The following is a 13981-nucleotide window of genomic DNA, read 5'->3' on the forward strand; positions in this document are numbered from 1 at the left end:
TGCTCCTTTCTTTTCAAGCATGAGAAACAGAAAAATAAACCCCTTGCAGACATTCCCACCATGCCCCAGAGTTTAATCTGTACCGGGCAGCAGCTCTGCAAGAGCACAGCCATGGTTTAGCTCCTGGAACATCCTTCTCATCTGTTGATTTTGCAGGCACGCTTGTGGCTGAGGCAGCGGTGGAAGCTGGTCCATGCCACGCCAGCCAGCCCTGGGTTGCTGCAAAAATCCTCACTGGGGGAGTCCTTTGGCCCACAGCTACCATCTTTCTCTTTGTTTGCTCCAAGCAGCAAGTTTTCATTACGCAGTTCAGTGGCATTCATTATACAAGTTAAAACAGCCATTGGCCACCTTTTGAAGGAGTGGGGCCAAGCGCAGGTGACTCACCTCAGCCTGGAGGCTCTCCAGCCGCACGATGTGTTGGCTGCTGGAGGAGTTCTTCTCCCGAAAGTCCTCACGGAGGGTGTGGACCTGCAGGGAGAGCTGCCGCTCCACCTCCGATGCCTGCAAGGAGACACAAGCTGGCGTTACCCTGCGGGGTTGTCCCATGGACAGAAAGCAGTTATCTCCTCCTGCCCATGGGAGGATCTGCCCCAATGGGACTTCCGCACAAGCCCTGGTTTTGGCAGAAACTCTGAAGCCTGCAGAGTCTAGAAACAGAAAAGCTCATCCTAGATGGACATTGAGGAGAGCAGCTATTTAGACCATGTCGATTTTCCCCTGGGGCAGCCAAAGGGACACAGCCCGTAACTTTCTTCCATTGCAAACTAGCATAACTCCCACGGCCTACAGGGAATTTAGTTTTCCTCAAAAATAGTAGTCTGATCAGGGTTGAGGAAGAGACCAGGCCACTAACAAAGGCAGAGGGGAGAGAATCTCCACAGATCCCCTGAAACACTGCTATTAAATTTACATTTTCTAAACCTCTGAACATGTTTAGCACAGCTCTAAAATAACAAGAGTTCTTTGCCTCTGATGCCTGGATCCTGCCAGGGCCAGACGGAGGAGCATCCGCTCCACATGACTGTCGGCGCGGGATTGCTGGGCTTGGCCCTCTTTCCCATTTCGAAGGATGCCCCATTTATGCGGGGTGGTTTGAGGACAGCGGAAAGGCCGTTCCTACCTGCAGGATGCAGGCTGCAGCCCGCCTCTATAAATGACAGCTTAGACTTGTTAACTACTCTCCAGGCAGCTTTATGGCTGATTCTTACGTGGTGAACACACTTGTTTAGGCTTATAAGAGAACATAAGGTTTTTATGACAAATCCCTAATGAGACAGCACAAATGGATGTTTTTCAATTTAATTAGCCTCCAACGGGATCCATTTCACTTAGGCATGGACCTCCCCCTCCAGCAGATTAGCTGGAATTGAATTGATCCTCCTCAAGAGATGGCATTGCTGTCCTGCTTGGGACACAGACAGAGCTGTATGTCCAACGGCAGATGCCATCAGTGGCCACAATGCCTTAGACAGGGAGGTGAGATAGGAGGGAGGACTGGGGGCAGGAGGACAAAAACCTGTATTGGGGTCAGCAGCTGCGGGCAGGTTTGGGAGTGCATCCTTATGTCTGGCAAACGTGGGGCAGGATTTGACCCAGGGCGCTCTGGCTGACAAGGAGCCCGAGGCAGCAGCTCCACCAAAGGGTGCAATGACTTTGCTCTAACAACTTGTGACCTCAGGAATGACCCAGCCTGAGCTGTGCACAAAGGCAACACCACCCTCTTTTAAAACGGTCCCTTATTTTGCACAGGCTGCAGCAAAATAATCAAAATCAGAAGCAAGGTAAAAGGCTGTTCCAGCTCCATCAAGTGGAGAAAACTTTGGTTGCCCCCAAAGCTGCTTGATTGCAGGGGCAGCAGAAGACAGAAGTGTGGCCACCAAAATCCAGGCTCTGACCACTGGCTTCTGGAACAACAATAAGAAATAATATTGTCTACTAATTGGGTTTTAGTTCCCTTCTTATCCTGGATCAGTGTAGCTGGTCTTTTTCCCTTCTTTAAAGCCTCACATCAGAGGCCTTTGCATATTTCCCTCACCTCATTTATTTAACAAAGCTTCCTTGCATGGGCAGAGTACACAAAATGTAATGATAGCACAGCACTATAGGAAGGGGGTGGTTATTCTTCTTCCCTTAAGCAGCTATAGATTTCAAAGCATCCTGAGCAGCTATTAATTGGTGACACTAAAGAAGATGGATGGATTGTGCTTTTTTTGAATGATTCACTTGCTTTTGTAAAGACTGCTGAAACATCTTCATGCTGAAATACTCTGCAGGAGCTATCAAGGATGAGAAAGCACCAGATGAAAAGCATGGAAGGATTTTGCCTGCAAGATGCTGACCACACTCCCAAGGAGCACAAGTGATACCAGATGAGATGACACACTAGTTTTTAATGGTTAACTGTATAATGTAATCTATGTGCTAGAACAAGTCTATGTACAGACAGTGTAAACGTACAGTATAACAGTAGAGAAATGAGAGAGTGTTAACGGCATTGTAAAAATCCCGGGTAAGACAATATATAGCTGCTGTTGCTAGTTCTAGTCCCCATGCTCATATTGGAGCAGGTGAAGAGATGGGCTGCAAGGGTGATCCAGATTGTGGAGAGTCTGTTATACGAAAGGAGACTAAAAAAGGATGGCTTGTTTTATCTCGTGCAATGAATGCTGAAAGAGTACTCCCTATAAATACATCACGGCTAAGCACACAGAAGGGAGAAGTGCTATTTAAGCAGAAGCACAATTTTGGCAGAAAAAATGATGTGCATAAACTGGATAAGAGTATATTAAGGCTGGGAATAGGAAGATTTCTACATTTCCAAGGAGCTGCAGTATGATTCCTTCTCCTGCACCATTACAGTAGGAGAAATGGTTGCAAAAATTAATTTTGTGATGGAGCTGGATCACTTCATCATGCAGTTTCTTTCAGAGGGCTGCCTATGACAGAAGGGAAATGAATTGACCTCAAAGGTCCTTTCCGGTACTGGACTGCTTGCAGGACTGTAAGGTTTGTATTCATCAGCTTTAAATCATCATCTGGAATTTATCTACTTGCTGCTCAGCTTACATGCTCACACATCTTATTCCTGCAGTCATAGCCCACATGGAAGGAAGAAAGGATTCACTTACTGTTAGCGTTAAGGGCCCTAAAGCAGACAGGATGTTACAGTGTCACCTCAACACACACCATTCACATCATACCTCATGCAGCAGAGAAAAGTTAAAAATAAAATACTTTCTTTAGCCTCACACAGTGCTGACCAGCCATTTAACAGAAGTAAACAGAAATTAATATATCATGTGTTTTCCTCCACAGAGGAATGAAGAAAAGTCTTCATCCAGTCCTTCTAGATAGGGAAATGGCCATACCTTTAGCCTTACCTTTGCAGAGATTTGATTTTTCATAGGCATGTGTCAAAATCTTCTGAGCTGAGCTCTGGACATGGAAACCCCCTTTTCATGCTACATTTGTTTCATAGATTCTTAATACTGCTGCTGAGCTACCCTTTCTAATTGATTATAAAGTCTAGATTTTAACATCCATTTGCATTATTTTATGGAAAACCACCTTGACAGTGTCAAGTATTTGTCAGGCTTTATGGCGTATTTTCATTGGGCTCTCCACACTGCTGTACACGTGTGCATGTGTACATGTGTGTTTTAAACCATGAGCTCACTACTGAGTCCTTCTAACATGCTCTTTTACTTAGTGTCATCAGAAGATGTAACCTTCTATCTACATTTTCCCCTTATTTCTCAAATAAGCTATGGCTTTTGTTGAATTGAAGCCAGTTTCTTCTGCCTCAGCCAGTCTGTCTCTACTCTCATTATGCAAACTGTAGGGCTGTCTCTTCACCATCAGTGTTTTCCTAAACATTAAAAGCTAAAACCTTTTGTGGTTACGTCAATCATTTAGCGATGCATTGATTTTGCTACAGAGAAGTAATATTCTTTCTAAAAAGGCAGACATATATCGTCCAACATCATAGCTTTGCTCTGTAGTTAAGAAAGAATTAATTTCCCGGGTATAGGCAAATTAGCCAACACAGCCACCAGGCAGAGTTTGAACCATATCTGCAAAAGCATAGACATCAATTCTCAATTAGATATACTCAATCAACTGTGAGAGTTGTTTTCTGGACTTCAGGCAAGGTTTAGATGAGATTTGGGCAGTGCAAGAAGAAAGTTTGGCCTCTGCTCTAATTAGGGATTTTTTTTTTTGTTGCAAACCTGATTAAGTTTCTCTCATGATTAATTCTGAAGTGCTGAAATACACAAAACTGTGTAGATATTTGGCAGAAAAATATGGCTTGCCGGTTACAATAACTCTGAGAGGTTTAACATCTGGAATATATGAGCAAGAAATAAATAAATGTAAATAAATTGGAGCACTGATGCTCCTGTGAAGAGGGGATCTTTGATCTTTGAAATGTTTGGGATGGACTGTGGAAAACGAACGGCCTGTAGGTAGGTCTCATACAAAGAAAACCCTCTTTTGGGGAAAGGTTTGCTAAATAAAACTAACCGTACAAAACATCCAGCTATAAGTTATGTCAGAAAGAAAAGAAGAATGGAAAAAGTTTAATAGATTGTAGCTGGGTGAAGAAACCAATGCTTCCATATGATTTACTCCTACAAACAAGATGATTCAAATTTAACAAAGGATATTAAAGATTTTCTTGCCTAAAATAGCTAAGAAAGAGAAGTCCTAATTAGTGCTAAATTTGTAACACTCAGGAGACCGTGTTATCCCTTTTATTAATTTGCTAATAGCTTTGTTCAGGGGACTCCCCGTTCCCACTGTGGTACCATTAACACTTCAAACCACTAATCGCTGCCTCCCCTGGCTTCAGGTTCCTGGATTCCCAGCTCTTCTCTGGGAGGAAAATATATTTGGCTACTGAAACGCAAGCAAAGAAGGAAACAACAAACCTCCTGCTTTAGAATAATAAGTAAAAAAAAATACATTAATCCGACTGCCAAGGGAAACCCCAGAGGGTTGGGATTGCTGCCCCACCACCACAGCCGGCACCCCGGCCGGCACCCCGGCACCCCGGTGCCCACCGGCAGTGGCGGGAAGCCTGGTTTTCTAGGCTAGCTGACGCATGCCAAGACAGCAGTGAGGCTGTGACTATTTTTGAGCCCTTGACATGCTGGCACCATAAGCAACTGTCTCTATTTTGCATACCTGGAGGTTTCCCGCTTTGGGAATCTTTGAGAGATTTTTAGCAAAGCTGTTAATTCAGGTCAACTGTAAACTGTTATTCGAAGCATTAGCCCTGGTACGCCAGCGCCGCCGCACGTGTGGAGAACAGCAATGGCCCAGTGGCGGGCTGGCCAGCCGCCAGCCCAGCCGCTCTCTCACTCCCCCTCCTCAACAAGGTGGGCAGAAAATAAGATGAAAAAAGTTCATGGTCTGAGATAAAGACAAGGAGGTCACTAACAAAAATTCAGGGGAATTTGAAGTAAAATTAGTGACTGGGAGATGTAATGGGCAAAGCTCGGACTGGCCATTGCCAGGGACTGGACTAATAGTGGGGATTTGTTGTTGTTGTAAAGCGATGAAGGGACGAGGGGTGGAGCTGCACTGGGCGTATATTGCCCGCCTTCGCAGTACTGTGATGGTGCAACTTCCATTTTGGTGCGAGGAGATTTTTTTTTTCTGGTTGATGTCGTCAGTGAAGTTTGTGAAGGCTGTGTGGCGTGTATTTTTGTGACAATTCTTAAATACGTGTTTTGCTGAGGCAAGGGCTAGAATTTATTGGGCCTGGGTGTCCAGGCACCGGTAGCAGGGCTACAGAAACCTCTCTGAGGAGAGGCCGGGGCTGCCCCAGGCTGGACACAGCCGGTTCCAGCCAGTTCTGCAATGGCTCCACTGCAGGGCACAGCTGAGCCCCGCAGTGATGCCAGTGATGTCTCTGGAACAATGCAGGTAAGATTTACTTCCCAACACAGGTTTCTTTCTGCTCAGGAACTGTCCTTGCAACCGGCCTTGCACCCGTCACCCTCCTCCCTGGTGTTCCTCTTGGTTTTGACCCACAGGTGACAGCTGCTTCATTTAGGTAAGATCTGTGAGGCGGCCACAGTAGGGACATGCAGCATCCAGGCTGAGGTGTCCTCACTGGGGCCCGACACTGAAGTCATTCATCTATGTGAAACTGTGAGCTGGATGTGGCACACTGCCCCTCTGTCACCTTTTCCAGTGCAATTCAGGCAAATTACGTCGTATCTGGCATTTGGTACTTTCGTACCAGACACCTTCACACTCAGCTATCTGCAATGGTACCTGCATGCCTCCTCCTGGTTATTCCTTCTCTCTTCTATTCAGAGGATCCAATAAATCCATATCTGCTTAGACAGAAGGGTTTGATTTTTGTGGCCCACTGCCGGACCTCCTTTGTTACAGCTGTGCAGCTGAGCCTTCCCTTCAGTGGAAAACAGGCTGACATTGTAGAGCACGGGCCAGCTAGATTGGTTGGGGCATCCTTTACTGACAACAGAGCAGGTGGACAAAAGAGGAAACAAATGAGCTTTTGTTTTAGGATAAAATGAACCTGTCAAGAAAAAAGGGAATCAAAGATCTAAAGGACGAGGATCCTTAATTGCCAAAGCAAAGAGTCTGAGTAATGGAGAAGAGGCACTGGAATTACTCTTTTGTAAACATCAGGCTCGGGACACATTACTGATGGGAAAAGCCTCACGGCTGTAGCGTTAAACCTAGTCTGAGAGGGTTCTGTGAGACAAAGGACAGCAGTGCTAAGATCTGCACTACTTCCACAGTAATGACATTCTGGAAATATGATACTTTATTGTTTGTATGAAAGTGAGAATTCTTTGCTGCAGATCTGTTCCCCTTTCCCTTCTGTAGGATAAGTAGGAAATGCTTGGCATGTTCTTTGACCTCACTCCTATTTACCCGAGTTTTAAAACAAAACAAACCAAGAATGTGAGTAGTTTCCTCTCAGCACACCCCAGCAATGCAGTGGGCGCGTGTGGCTGGCAATGAGTTAATGCTGCATCAGCTCAGATGCCTCACACCTGCGAGGCAGGGGCCAGTGGGGAGCTGGCTACAAAAGACAGCAGGGAGCAGATAGCTTTTCTTCTGCGTGGGGCTGGGCTTGCACCTGCCCAGGGAGGTGGAGAAGTGTTGTTAGAGAGATGTTTGGCCTCTTGGTGGAAACCTCCACAAAACCTGAACGTGAACCCGTTCAGCCTGAAGCTGGATTGCCTGTTTTGGAGAGTGAAGCGCTTGTGTTGGCTGACTTTGGTTGGTTCCCAGGTTTCACATGGCTGGAGAGAGATAACTGTTGTTAACTCAGGCACACTAAGGTACTGCTACTTTTTTCTTTCCAAGTGTCCTTGAAAAATCCTTTTAATAGGGCTAGTGAATTTTTGCCGCATCACTAAGCAAAGCATGAAAGAGTAGGTAGTCAGGGTTTTCCTGGCAATGTAATAGCTTTTTTTTTTTTCCTCCTTCCTATACTCTAAGGCTAGTTGATATATGAGAACCAATTTGCAAGGCAAATGTCTGAATGCTTTGGCAGATTGCTTAGGGGAATGAATGCAGAATGGTGGTCTTCATCTTTTTTTTTCCCAGTAAGTGCTCAGGTAACTGTTTGGCCGAGGCCAAAACCCATTAGCTTAAACTAAATCATCTTACAGGATTTGGAACTGCTGTTTAGGGCAGAAGCAAAGATGGTTGCGTGCCATATGAGGGCACCTCTGGCTGGGTGTAATGTCTCTAGGTTCATTGTCTGAATGAAAGAAGTAGCTTCATAAGTGGATGTGGGTTGCGCACATGTTTTAGGAGGCGCTTAAACACAAGCCTCCCTTTTTTTTTTTGTGGTTTATTCTTGACCTAAGCATTTGGTTCTTGTGGAGATGAAAATACAGTGTGTGGAAAAATGAGTCAGCCTGTTTCCTGTGGGAGGGACTGCCGGAGGCCGGCTGCTTTGAATGCTGCAATAAATTAGCACTGGAGATAACTCAGAGGACAAAGTGTGCCTGGAGGACACGCAATGCTAAGTAGTGCGCTCCGAGGCTCTTGCTCTCTGTGTGCAAATTCTGCTTGCAGAAGAAATGTGGGAGCTGCGGCAGCCTTGCACAGTGGCTCCCAGAGCTGCTGTCTGTTGCAGGGCTCTGAGTGGGGAGCTGAATATGGGGCTTGTTGGCAGCGACTTGGCTCCTGGTTGTTGAGAAGGAATAGGGTAATAAAGTGTAACACTAGCAGGCTCTTCTAGTTCTGTGTAGATGCTGCACATGACCTTGAATGAAGCATTTGTTCCTCTGCACTTCAGTTACCTATTTGTAAATGGAAGCAGAAAGGCTTATGGCTTAAATAATCAAGTCTGGTGATGCTAAAGTGGAGTGAGAGGAACCACCACATCAATTTCAGAGGAGCACAGCTTGGGTCCAGTGTGTTGCAAGGGGGTCTGGGACCTTCAGGTTAAAGTCTGGCGTCCCCCTTGCCTCTGTGTGAGGCTGCAGTTTCTGACCTTCTGCCTTGGCCTAGCAGAGGGAGATGGTACAGTCTGAAAACTGGATGGTCTGTGTTTTGCATCAGTAAGTTCAGTCATCTGCTCTCCTAGATAACTTCTAATGCATGCTTAACTTCCATGAGTAAGTTATTTTTCCTGACAAAAGGCATAGTCATTTTGATACAGCATTTTGGTTAAGTTACCTTTGATGTGGGTTTTAATCTAGACTTTTTGAGCTCAGTCTGACTTTTCTACTTGAGCTAAAGGATGAAAAATATTTTTTTCCAGTAAATTTCTAGTGAGCCATAAGTGTGGGTCAGATGAAATACAAAATGCCTGACTAGTCTGGAAACAGCTGAACTGGAAACATGAAAAGTCAACATGGTCATTAAAACCTTTTGCAAAAAGAAGTTTATGATGGTGGAGGTGCAGAGAAATGTAACATACCCTCCTGCTCCGAGAGGCTTTGCTGTCTTCCCCTGGTAGTCAGAAGTCAGGAGAGCCAATCTCCATTCTTGCATTTATTTTTTTAATGAAATTGTTTTAGTCTAAGACTTTAAACCTGGAGGTATTCAAACTCAAATGTCTGTGCCTGGAAGCAAGACACAATAATTAAGCTTCTTGCAGTCTCTTACTCTGGCTTTAAGCACTCTATCTCCTTCAGTTCAGAGAAAATGAACTGAGTTCTGTTGGGGATACCTAATATGTGATGGCAGGCTAGTAGCTCTGCCTGCTCTTGCAGTCTTCATCTGTAAACGCTGTTAAGCTCAGAATAAACTCTTTTAGGATTTAGTAGTAATATACAAACAAAAGGTTTTCTAATATATCTAGACCTGATGCTCAAACTTGCACTTACAAACATGTCCGAGTGCACAAAAATACTGGTGTCCATTCCTATACATGTGAAATGAGTGGATGCCAAAAAAGATGGGCAAAATTCAAGGAGTTAGCTTAAAATATATTAATCTCTCTCAGGAAGCCATCAGACAGGAAAAGAGAAAACATATCTACATATTAGAAAAATATATCCATTTAAACTTTGTTGTAGATTGACCTGGGAGATGTTTTCTTAGCTTTTAAATCCCTGCCAAGTCTGACTCCCAGTAACTTCCATCAGGCTGCTTCTTAAAAACAGTACTGATGCGTTCGTTCGTTTCTTTCACAACTTGATAAATTAATTTCAAAACCCAGAGGAGGAAGAGCTAAGAATTCTTTTCTTTTTGTGGCGTTTCACTTGACTAAAGCAAGATAGATGATGTTCTGTGCAGAAGGCTTATTTCTCATAGCTGATGCAGTAAAACTTGTGGCTACTTGCTGTAGAAAAATAAGGACACCCAAACCCTGTAAGGAATATTGGCCAGGATGGGAGCTACAGATTCAAACTACTCCATTCACTAAAACATTCACTAAATGTTTTTAGAACTGATAGGTGCAGTAGGGTCACAAATGAAAGGTGAGAACCATAAAAATGAGCAAGTGCATAACAAATTTTTTTGGGGGGGAAAAAGCCTCACGTGGCACCATGTCACAATCGCAATGCTTAAATAAAAAGGCCCAAATCTACTTTCTTGAAGGATTGTTCTGGAGCTGTTAAGTCACGTTTTACTTGAAATATATTTCTTGGTCAGCTAGTATTTGATCTGTCATTCTAAACACAACAGAACTGTGCTGGGTAGCTGCAGACAAAAAGCTTCTAGAGGTGCCATTTAGCTTAGCAATACTTCTTCCTGTGCTTCAGCAGCCTCCAGCTATTCCTGAATTGTTCTCCCTTGTTGGCAGCATGAAAAGATCTGTTTAGAGCATAAGGTCTTTGGAGAAGACTGTGAGCACAAGGCAGAGCTTGCTCCTGGTGATCACTGACAAAAGATAATTACAGTTTGTTAGTCATAACATCTGAGCACTCTGATCTGCTGACGGTGAATACAGATCTAGACTTTGTACATTACCATATGTAGTAAGTACATGAACTCTTGCCTCCTCTCAGGCCACCTTTGCTCTGTTCCCACTAAGGTTCAGCTTATGGCTCAGTGCAGCAGATGCTTGAACGCAGGCGGGCTTGTTTACCTTTTTGTGCGGTGCCGCAGATGTAAGCACTCAGGGGATTAGGTCTTTAAGTCATAGATCCTCAGGGCAGGCGCTAGGCCTTCAGAGCAGTCTGCACCCCGATAGGGATAGGTAGTGTCAAATATGTAACAGCAACTTCTGGCATGCGCCAGAGCTGCTATATTAAGCCACAGCAGGTGTATTCACAGCTGAGGCTAAGTCTTCCAAACAACACCTGCAGCAGCTTTTGGGAAGCTGCTCAGCACTTCTCTAAGTGGCCAGATCTTATGCATGTGTCAGCCCAGCAGGTGAGGTGCTCCCCTGTAAAGACTGCATGGGTGTTGCTGTGGCCAGAGTCTCTGGGTGATGGGAGGGTCCAGAAACAAGAATGTGGATCTCCTTGGAGCCTTGTCCTCTTACAATCTAGCTTTTAAAAAGTTCTTGCATGAATTTATTTGAATAACAGCTTTTGGCAAACTCATTGGTATTTTGATGCTTTTAAGTCCTAAAAAAAGCTGTGCTTGCAAAATAAAAAATAAAGCAAGTAGATGCGGACATCAAACTTAGCTGAAAAGCAGGGTGGGTACAGCACATGCTGTATAGTATGTATAAAATATACTGTGCTCTGCCATATCATATACATGCAGAAGAATGCATTATCAGGGACTGGAAAGAGCCCCTCTCTGTACAAGTTTCAGTCTTCGGTGCATCTGTGAATATCGCTTAAGGTAAAGGATGGATGACCCTGTATGGGAGAAGTCACCCAGTCACAAACCTTTCACGTATTCAGTTATTTTTCTGATGAAGGAGAGGTGCAGTGCTGTCAGAAGGGGAAAAAAAAAGCCAAACCCTGTTGTATCAACATCCCAACTGTGTTAGAGTAACTAATGTGAACTAGAGTCCACAGACAGCGTTGCAGACAAAGGCTCTATGCTTGGCTGTGGACAGCAAATTTGGCACACACACGCTATACTTTCACCTATAGCCAAGGTTTTGCTATATTTGCAAATAAAATTTGCATATTTGCAAATGTAGGTCAGGCATCATTGAATTGAAAGCCCTTTCACCCCCAGTCTGAGATGCTGCTTAGAGTGCTAAGAATCATTCAGGCTGTGGGTTTTTTTGGCACTGAGGCTGTTGCTTTCTGACAACTGACCCCACACAGACACAGCAAGCTTGGGGTGAGCCTGGGCTGGGGCATGCAGCAGTGAGCAGGTGCCAGGCAGCTGTGGGGACTGGGGGTGATCTGCAGCCCAGGTTTCTGGGCAATGAACCCACGAGGCTGCCTGCCAACCAGTGCTGGGGTGCGGAGACCTGTAAGCATTGCATGGTATCTTAGATTAGGAAACATTGTACTGACAGGTGCTGGGAGAATTAGCAGCCTGTCCTGAGTGTCTGATGCTGAGAAAAGATATTTTTTTCCCTGGTGGCTGAAGGTTTGATGGCTGAGGCTTTGTCTGGAAAGAAGTAGCATCCTTGATAAACCAGGTACACCTTTCTCTGGTTGTGACCAGAGAAAGGGGAGCATGCTTCCCTCCTTCACCAAAATTCTCCATTTCACCCTCAGTGATTTCTCATGGAGGGGCAGAATGTGTAAAGGCCTAAAGGTTCCCTTTGGGAGAAAGGGGAGAGGGCAGGCAAAACGTTGGGTTTGGCTCTGGTGCTTTTAAGCAAATGGCAGTACTGATGACTGCCATGTACACTGTGTATGTGCTTTCTGGCCCTAACTTGGTAAGAGGAGACCAGACAACAGAAGTGGTGTGGCGGTGGCTGTTCTTCAGCTTCAAAGTCTCCCTGACAAGTTACTGGGTTGGTGGAGTATGCTTCACTTTGAAAGCCCTGTTTGAGTGTGCTCATACTTTAACTGTGGCAACTTTCATTGCTTTCCAGTTGTGGTCTTTTATCAGTTTATCTTCAGCAAAGAGGGCTGCCTCGCATGAGTGTGTGTGGATTATCCTGCATTTGAGCACGGACTGATCTACTGCTCCAGTTCTTATGCTACTACAGTAGGATTTTAAAGTGGGATATTCCCTAGCACCGCTGCATATAAATGATTAACTTTCTCTTCCTCTTGCTGTCCAAAAGCGAGAATAATGTGATCAGTAACAGAGGAGATCATGGCGTTCTGCTGCCAGCAGTTTTTATTCCTCCTGCTGCTGTACCTGAATTTCTTTATGTGCACAAGCCTGTGGTAGCAATACTAAATCTACTGAGTGCTTGCTGTGTGCAGGAGTGTCTAAAATAGTGTTGCTCAAAACTTCTGCCAGTACATAGGCGTGTGAGTTAAGAAGACTTTTATCTGATTTGTGCTAAAAATCACCTGCCTTAAGCCACTAACACCTTTTCCCCCTCCTGTCTTGCACATGATGAGGTGTGTGCTGGAGTCGGCAGATGGCTGGGGAGCGAAGAAGTCCATAGAAGCATGCAAAGAAATCATGTTGCATCATTGCTAACCAGCTTGTGCCAAGACTTGGATTTTCTTCTGCCTGTCACTACCCTGCCTACACTGGCTTCCCTGTTACCGCTTGGCTTGGCTGTTTCGTGACCTACATCCTGGAACAATCTTGGAGACCTTTATTCCCTCCTGTCTCTCAGCACTCTTTAGTTGATTAGTCTAATAGATATCAGCCATGGCACATTGTTGAAGTCATATATAGACATGATGCTGTGCCAGAGATTTGTTTGCTTAATTACAGAAATACTTTTATTTCTGCTGTGGTGTGTCTGGTTTTTGGTTTGCTGCTGAGGCTGGTGCTTCTTTTAGTCGTCTTTCCTTGGCTTTGCTCAAAGACTCTTTTGTTCTGTTGAATTAGAGCAGTCCTCCCCAAGCTGGGACATTATGAAGACTCAAATGGACTAAGAAGGAACAAGCAGTTAAACTGTGTCACTTGTGCACCACAGGCTGAAACACTTACACACTCCAACCCTTAACACTTATGTGTAATGCAGTGCTGCTCGGCTCCCTGCACCGGCACACTCTGCTTTTCCTGCAGGGGGACAGGTCTCACCTGTGACATGTTAGTACCACATACGGCAAAAGCCTGCTCTGGGTATCCAGGCAGGCCAAAAGGGGTACCAAGGGACAAATAACTTCTTCCTTACCAGGCCAACATGACATGGAGCAGAGAAATGCTCCACTTGCAGAAATTAATAGGTTAAAGTGTAGCATAAGTTTGAGCTCTTGTGGGGATTTAGAATTTCTCAGTGTGATCCCCACTGGCACCAATGGACAAAGGAGATAAAGATATTAGAGCCCAAGTTTTCAGCACAAGCCATCTCTTAAGTACTGATTCAAAATGTAGCTTTACCTGTCAAGCTGTGAAATGCCAAGTATATCCACGTCTCAAACGTATTTGTTTGGAGGACAAGACAAATACTACCACTTAAAAGGCTCCATATTAGTTTTCATCCTTACTCAGGTTTACTGAAAGGTTCTTGGATTTAATGTTGTTTATGGCA

General features: G+C 44.8%; 1 protein-coding gene across 1 annotated transcript in view; it reads right to left on the bottom strand.

Moving 5' to 3' along the window:
* The window catches only part of BICDL1 (BICD family like cargo adaptor 1), a 51892-nt gene that overhangs the window by 20215 nt on the left and 17696 nt on the right, over positions 1-13981 (bottom strand). Inside the window, exon 3 of the mRNA XM_075110318.1 lies at positions 388-504. Within this exon, the coding sequence (XP_074966419.1) occupies positions 388-504 (117 nt within the window). The remainder of the gene's footprint in view (positions 1-387; positions 505-13981) is intronic.

Source organism: Phalacrocorax aristotelis, chromosome 15, assembly GCF_949628215.1.
Source record: "Phalacrocorax aristotelis chromosome 15, bGulAri2.1, whole genome shotgun sequence".
Classification (NCBI taxonomy): domain Eukaryota; kingdom Metazoa; phylum Chordata; class Aves; order Suliformes; family Phalacrocoracidae; genus Phalacrocorax; species Phalacrocorax aristotelis.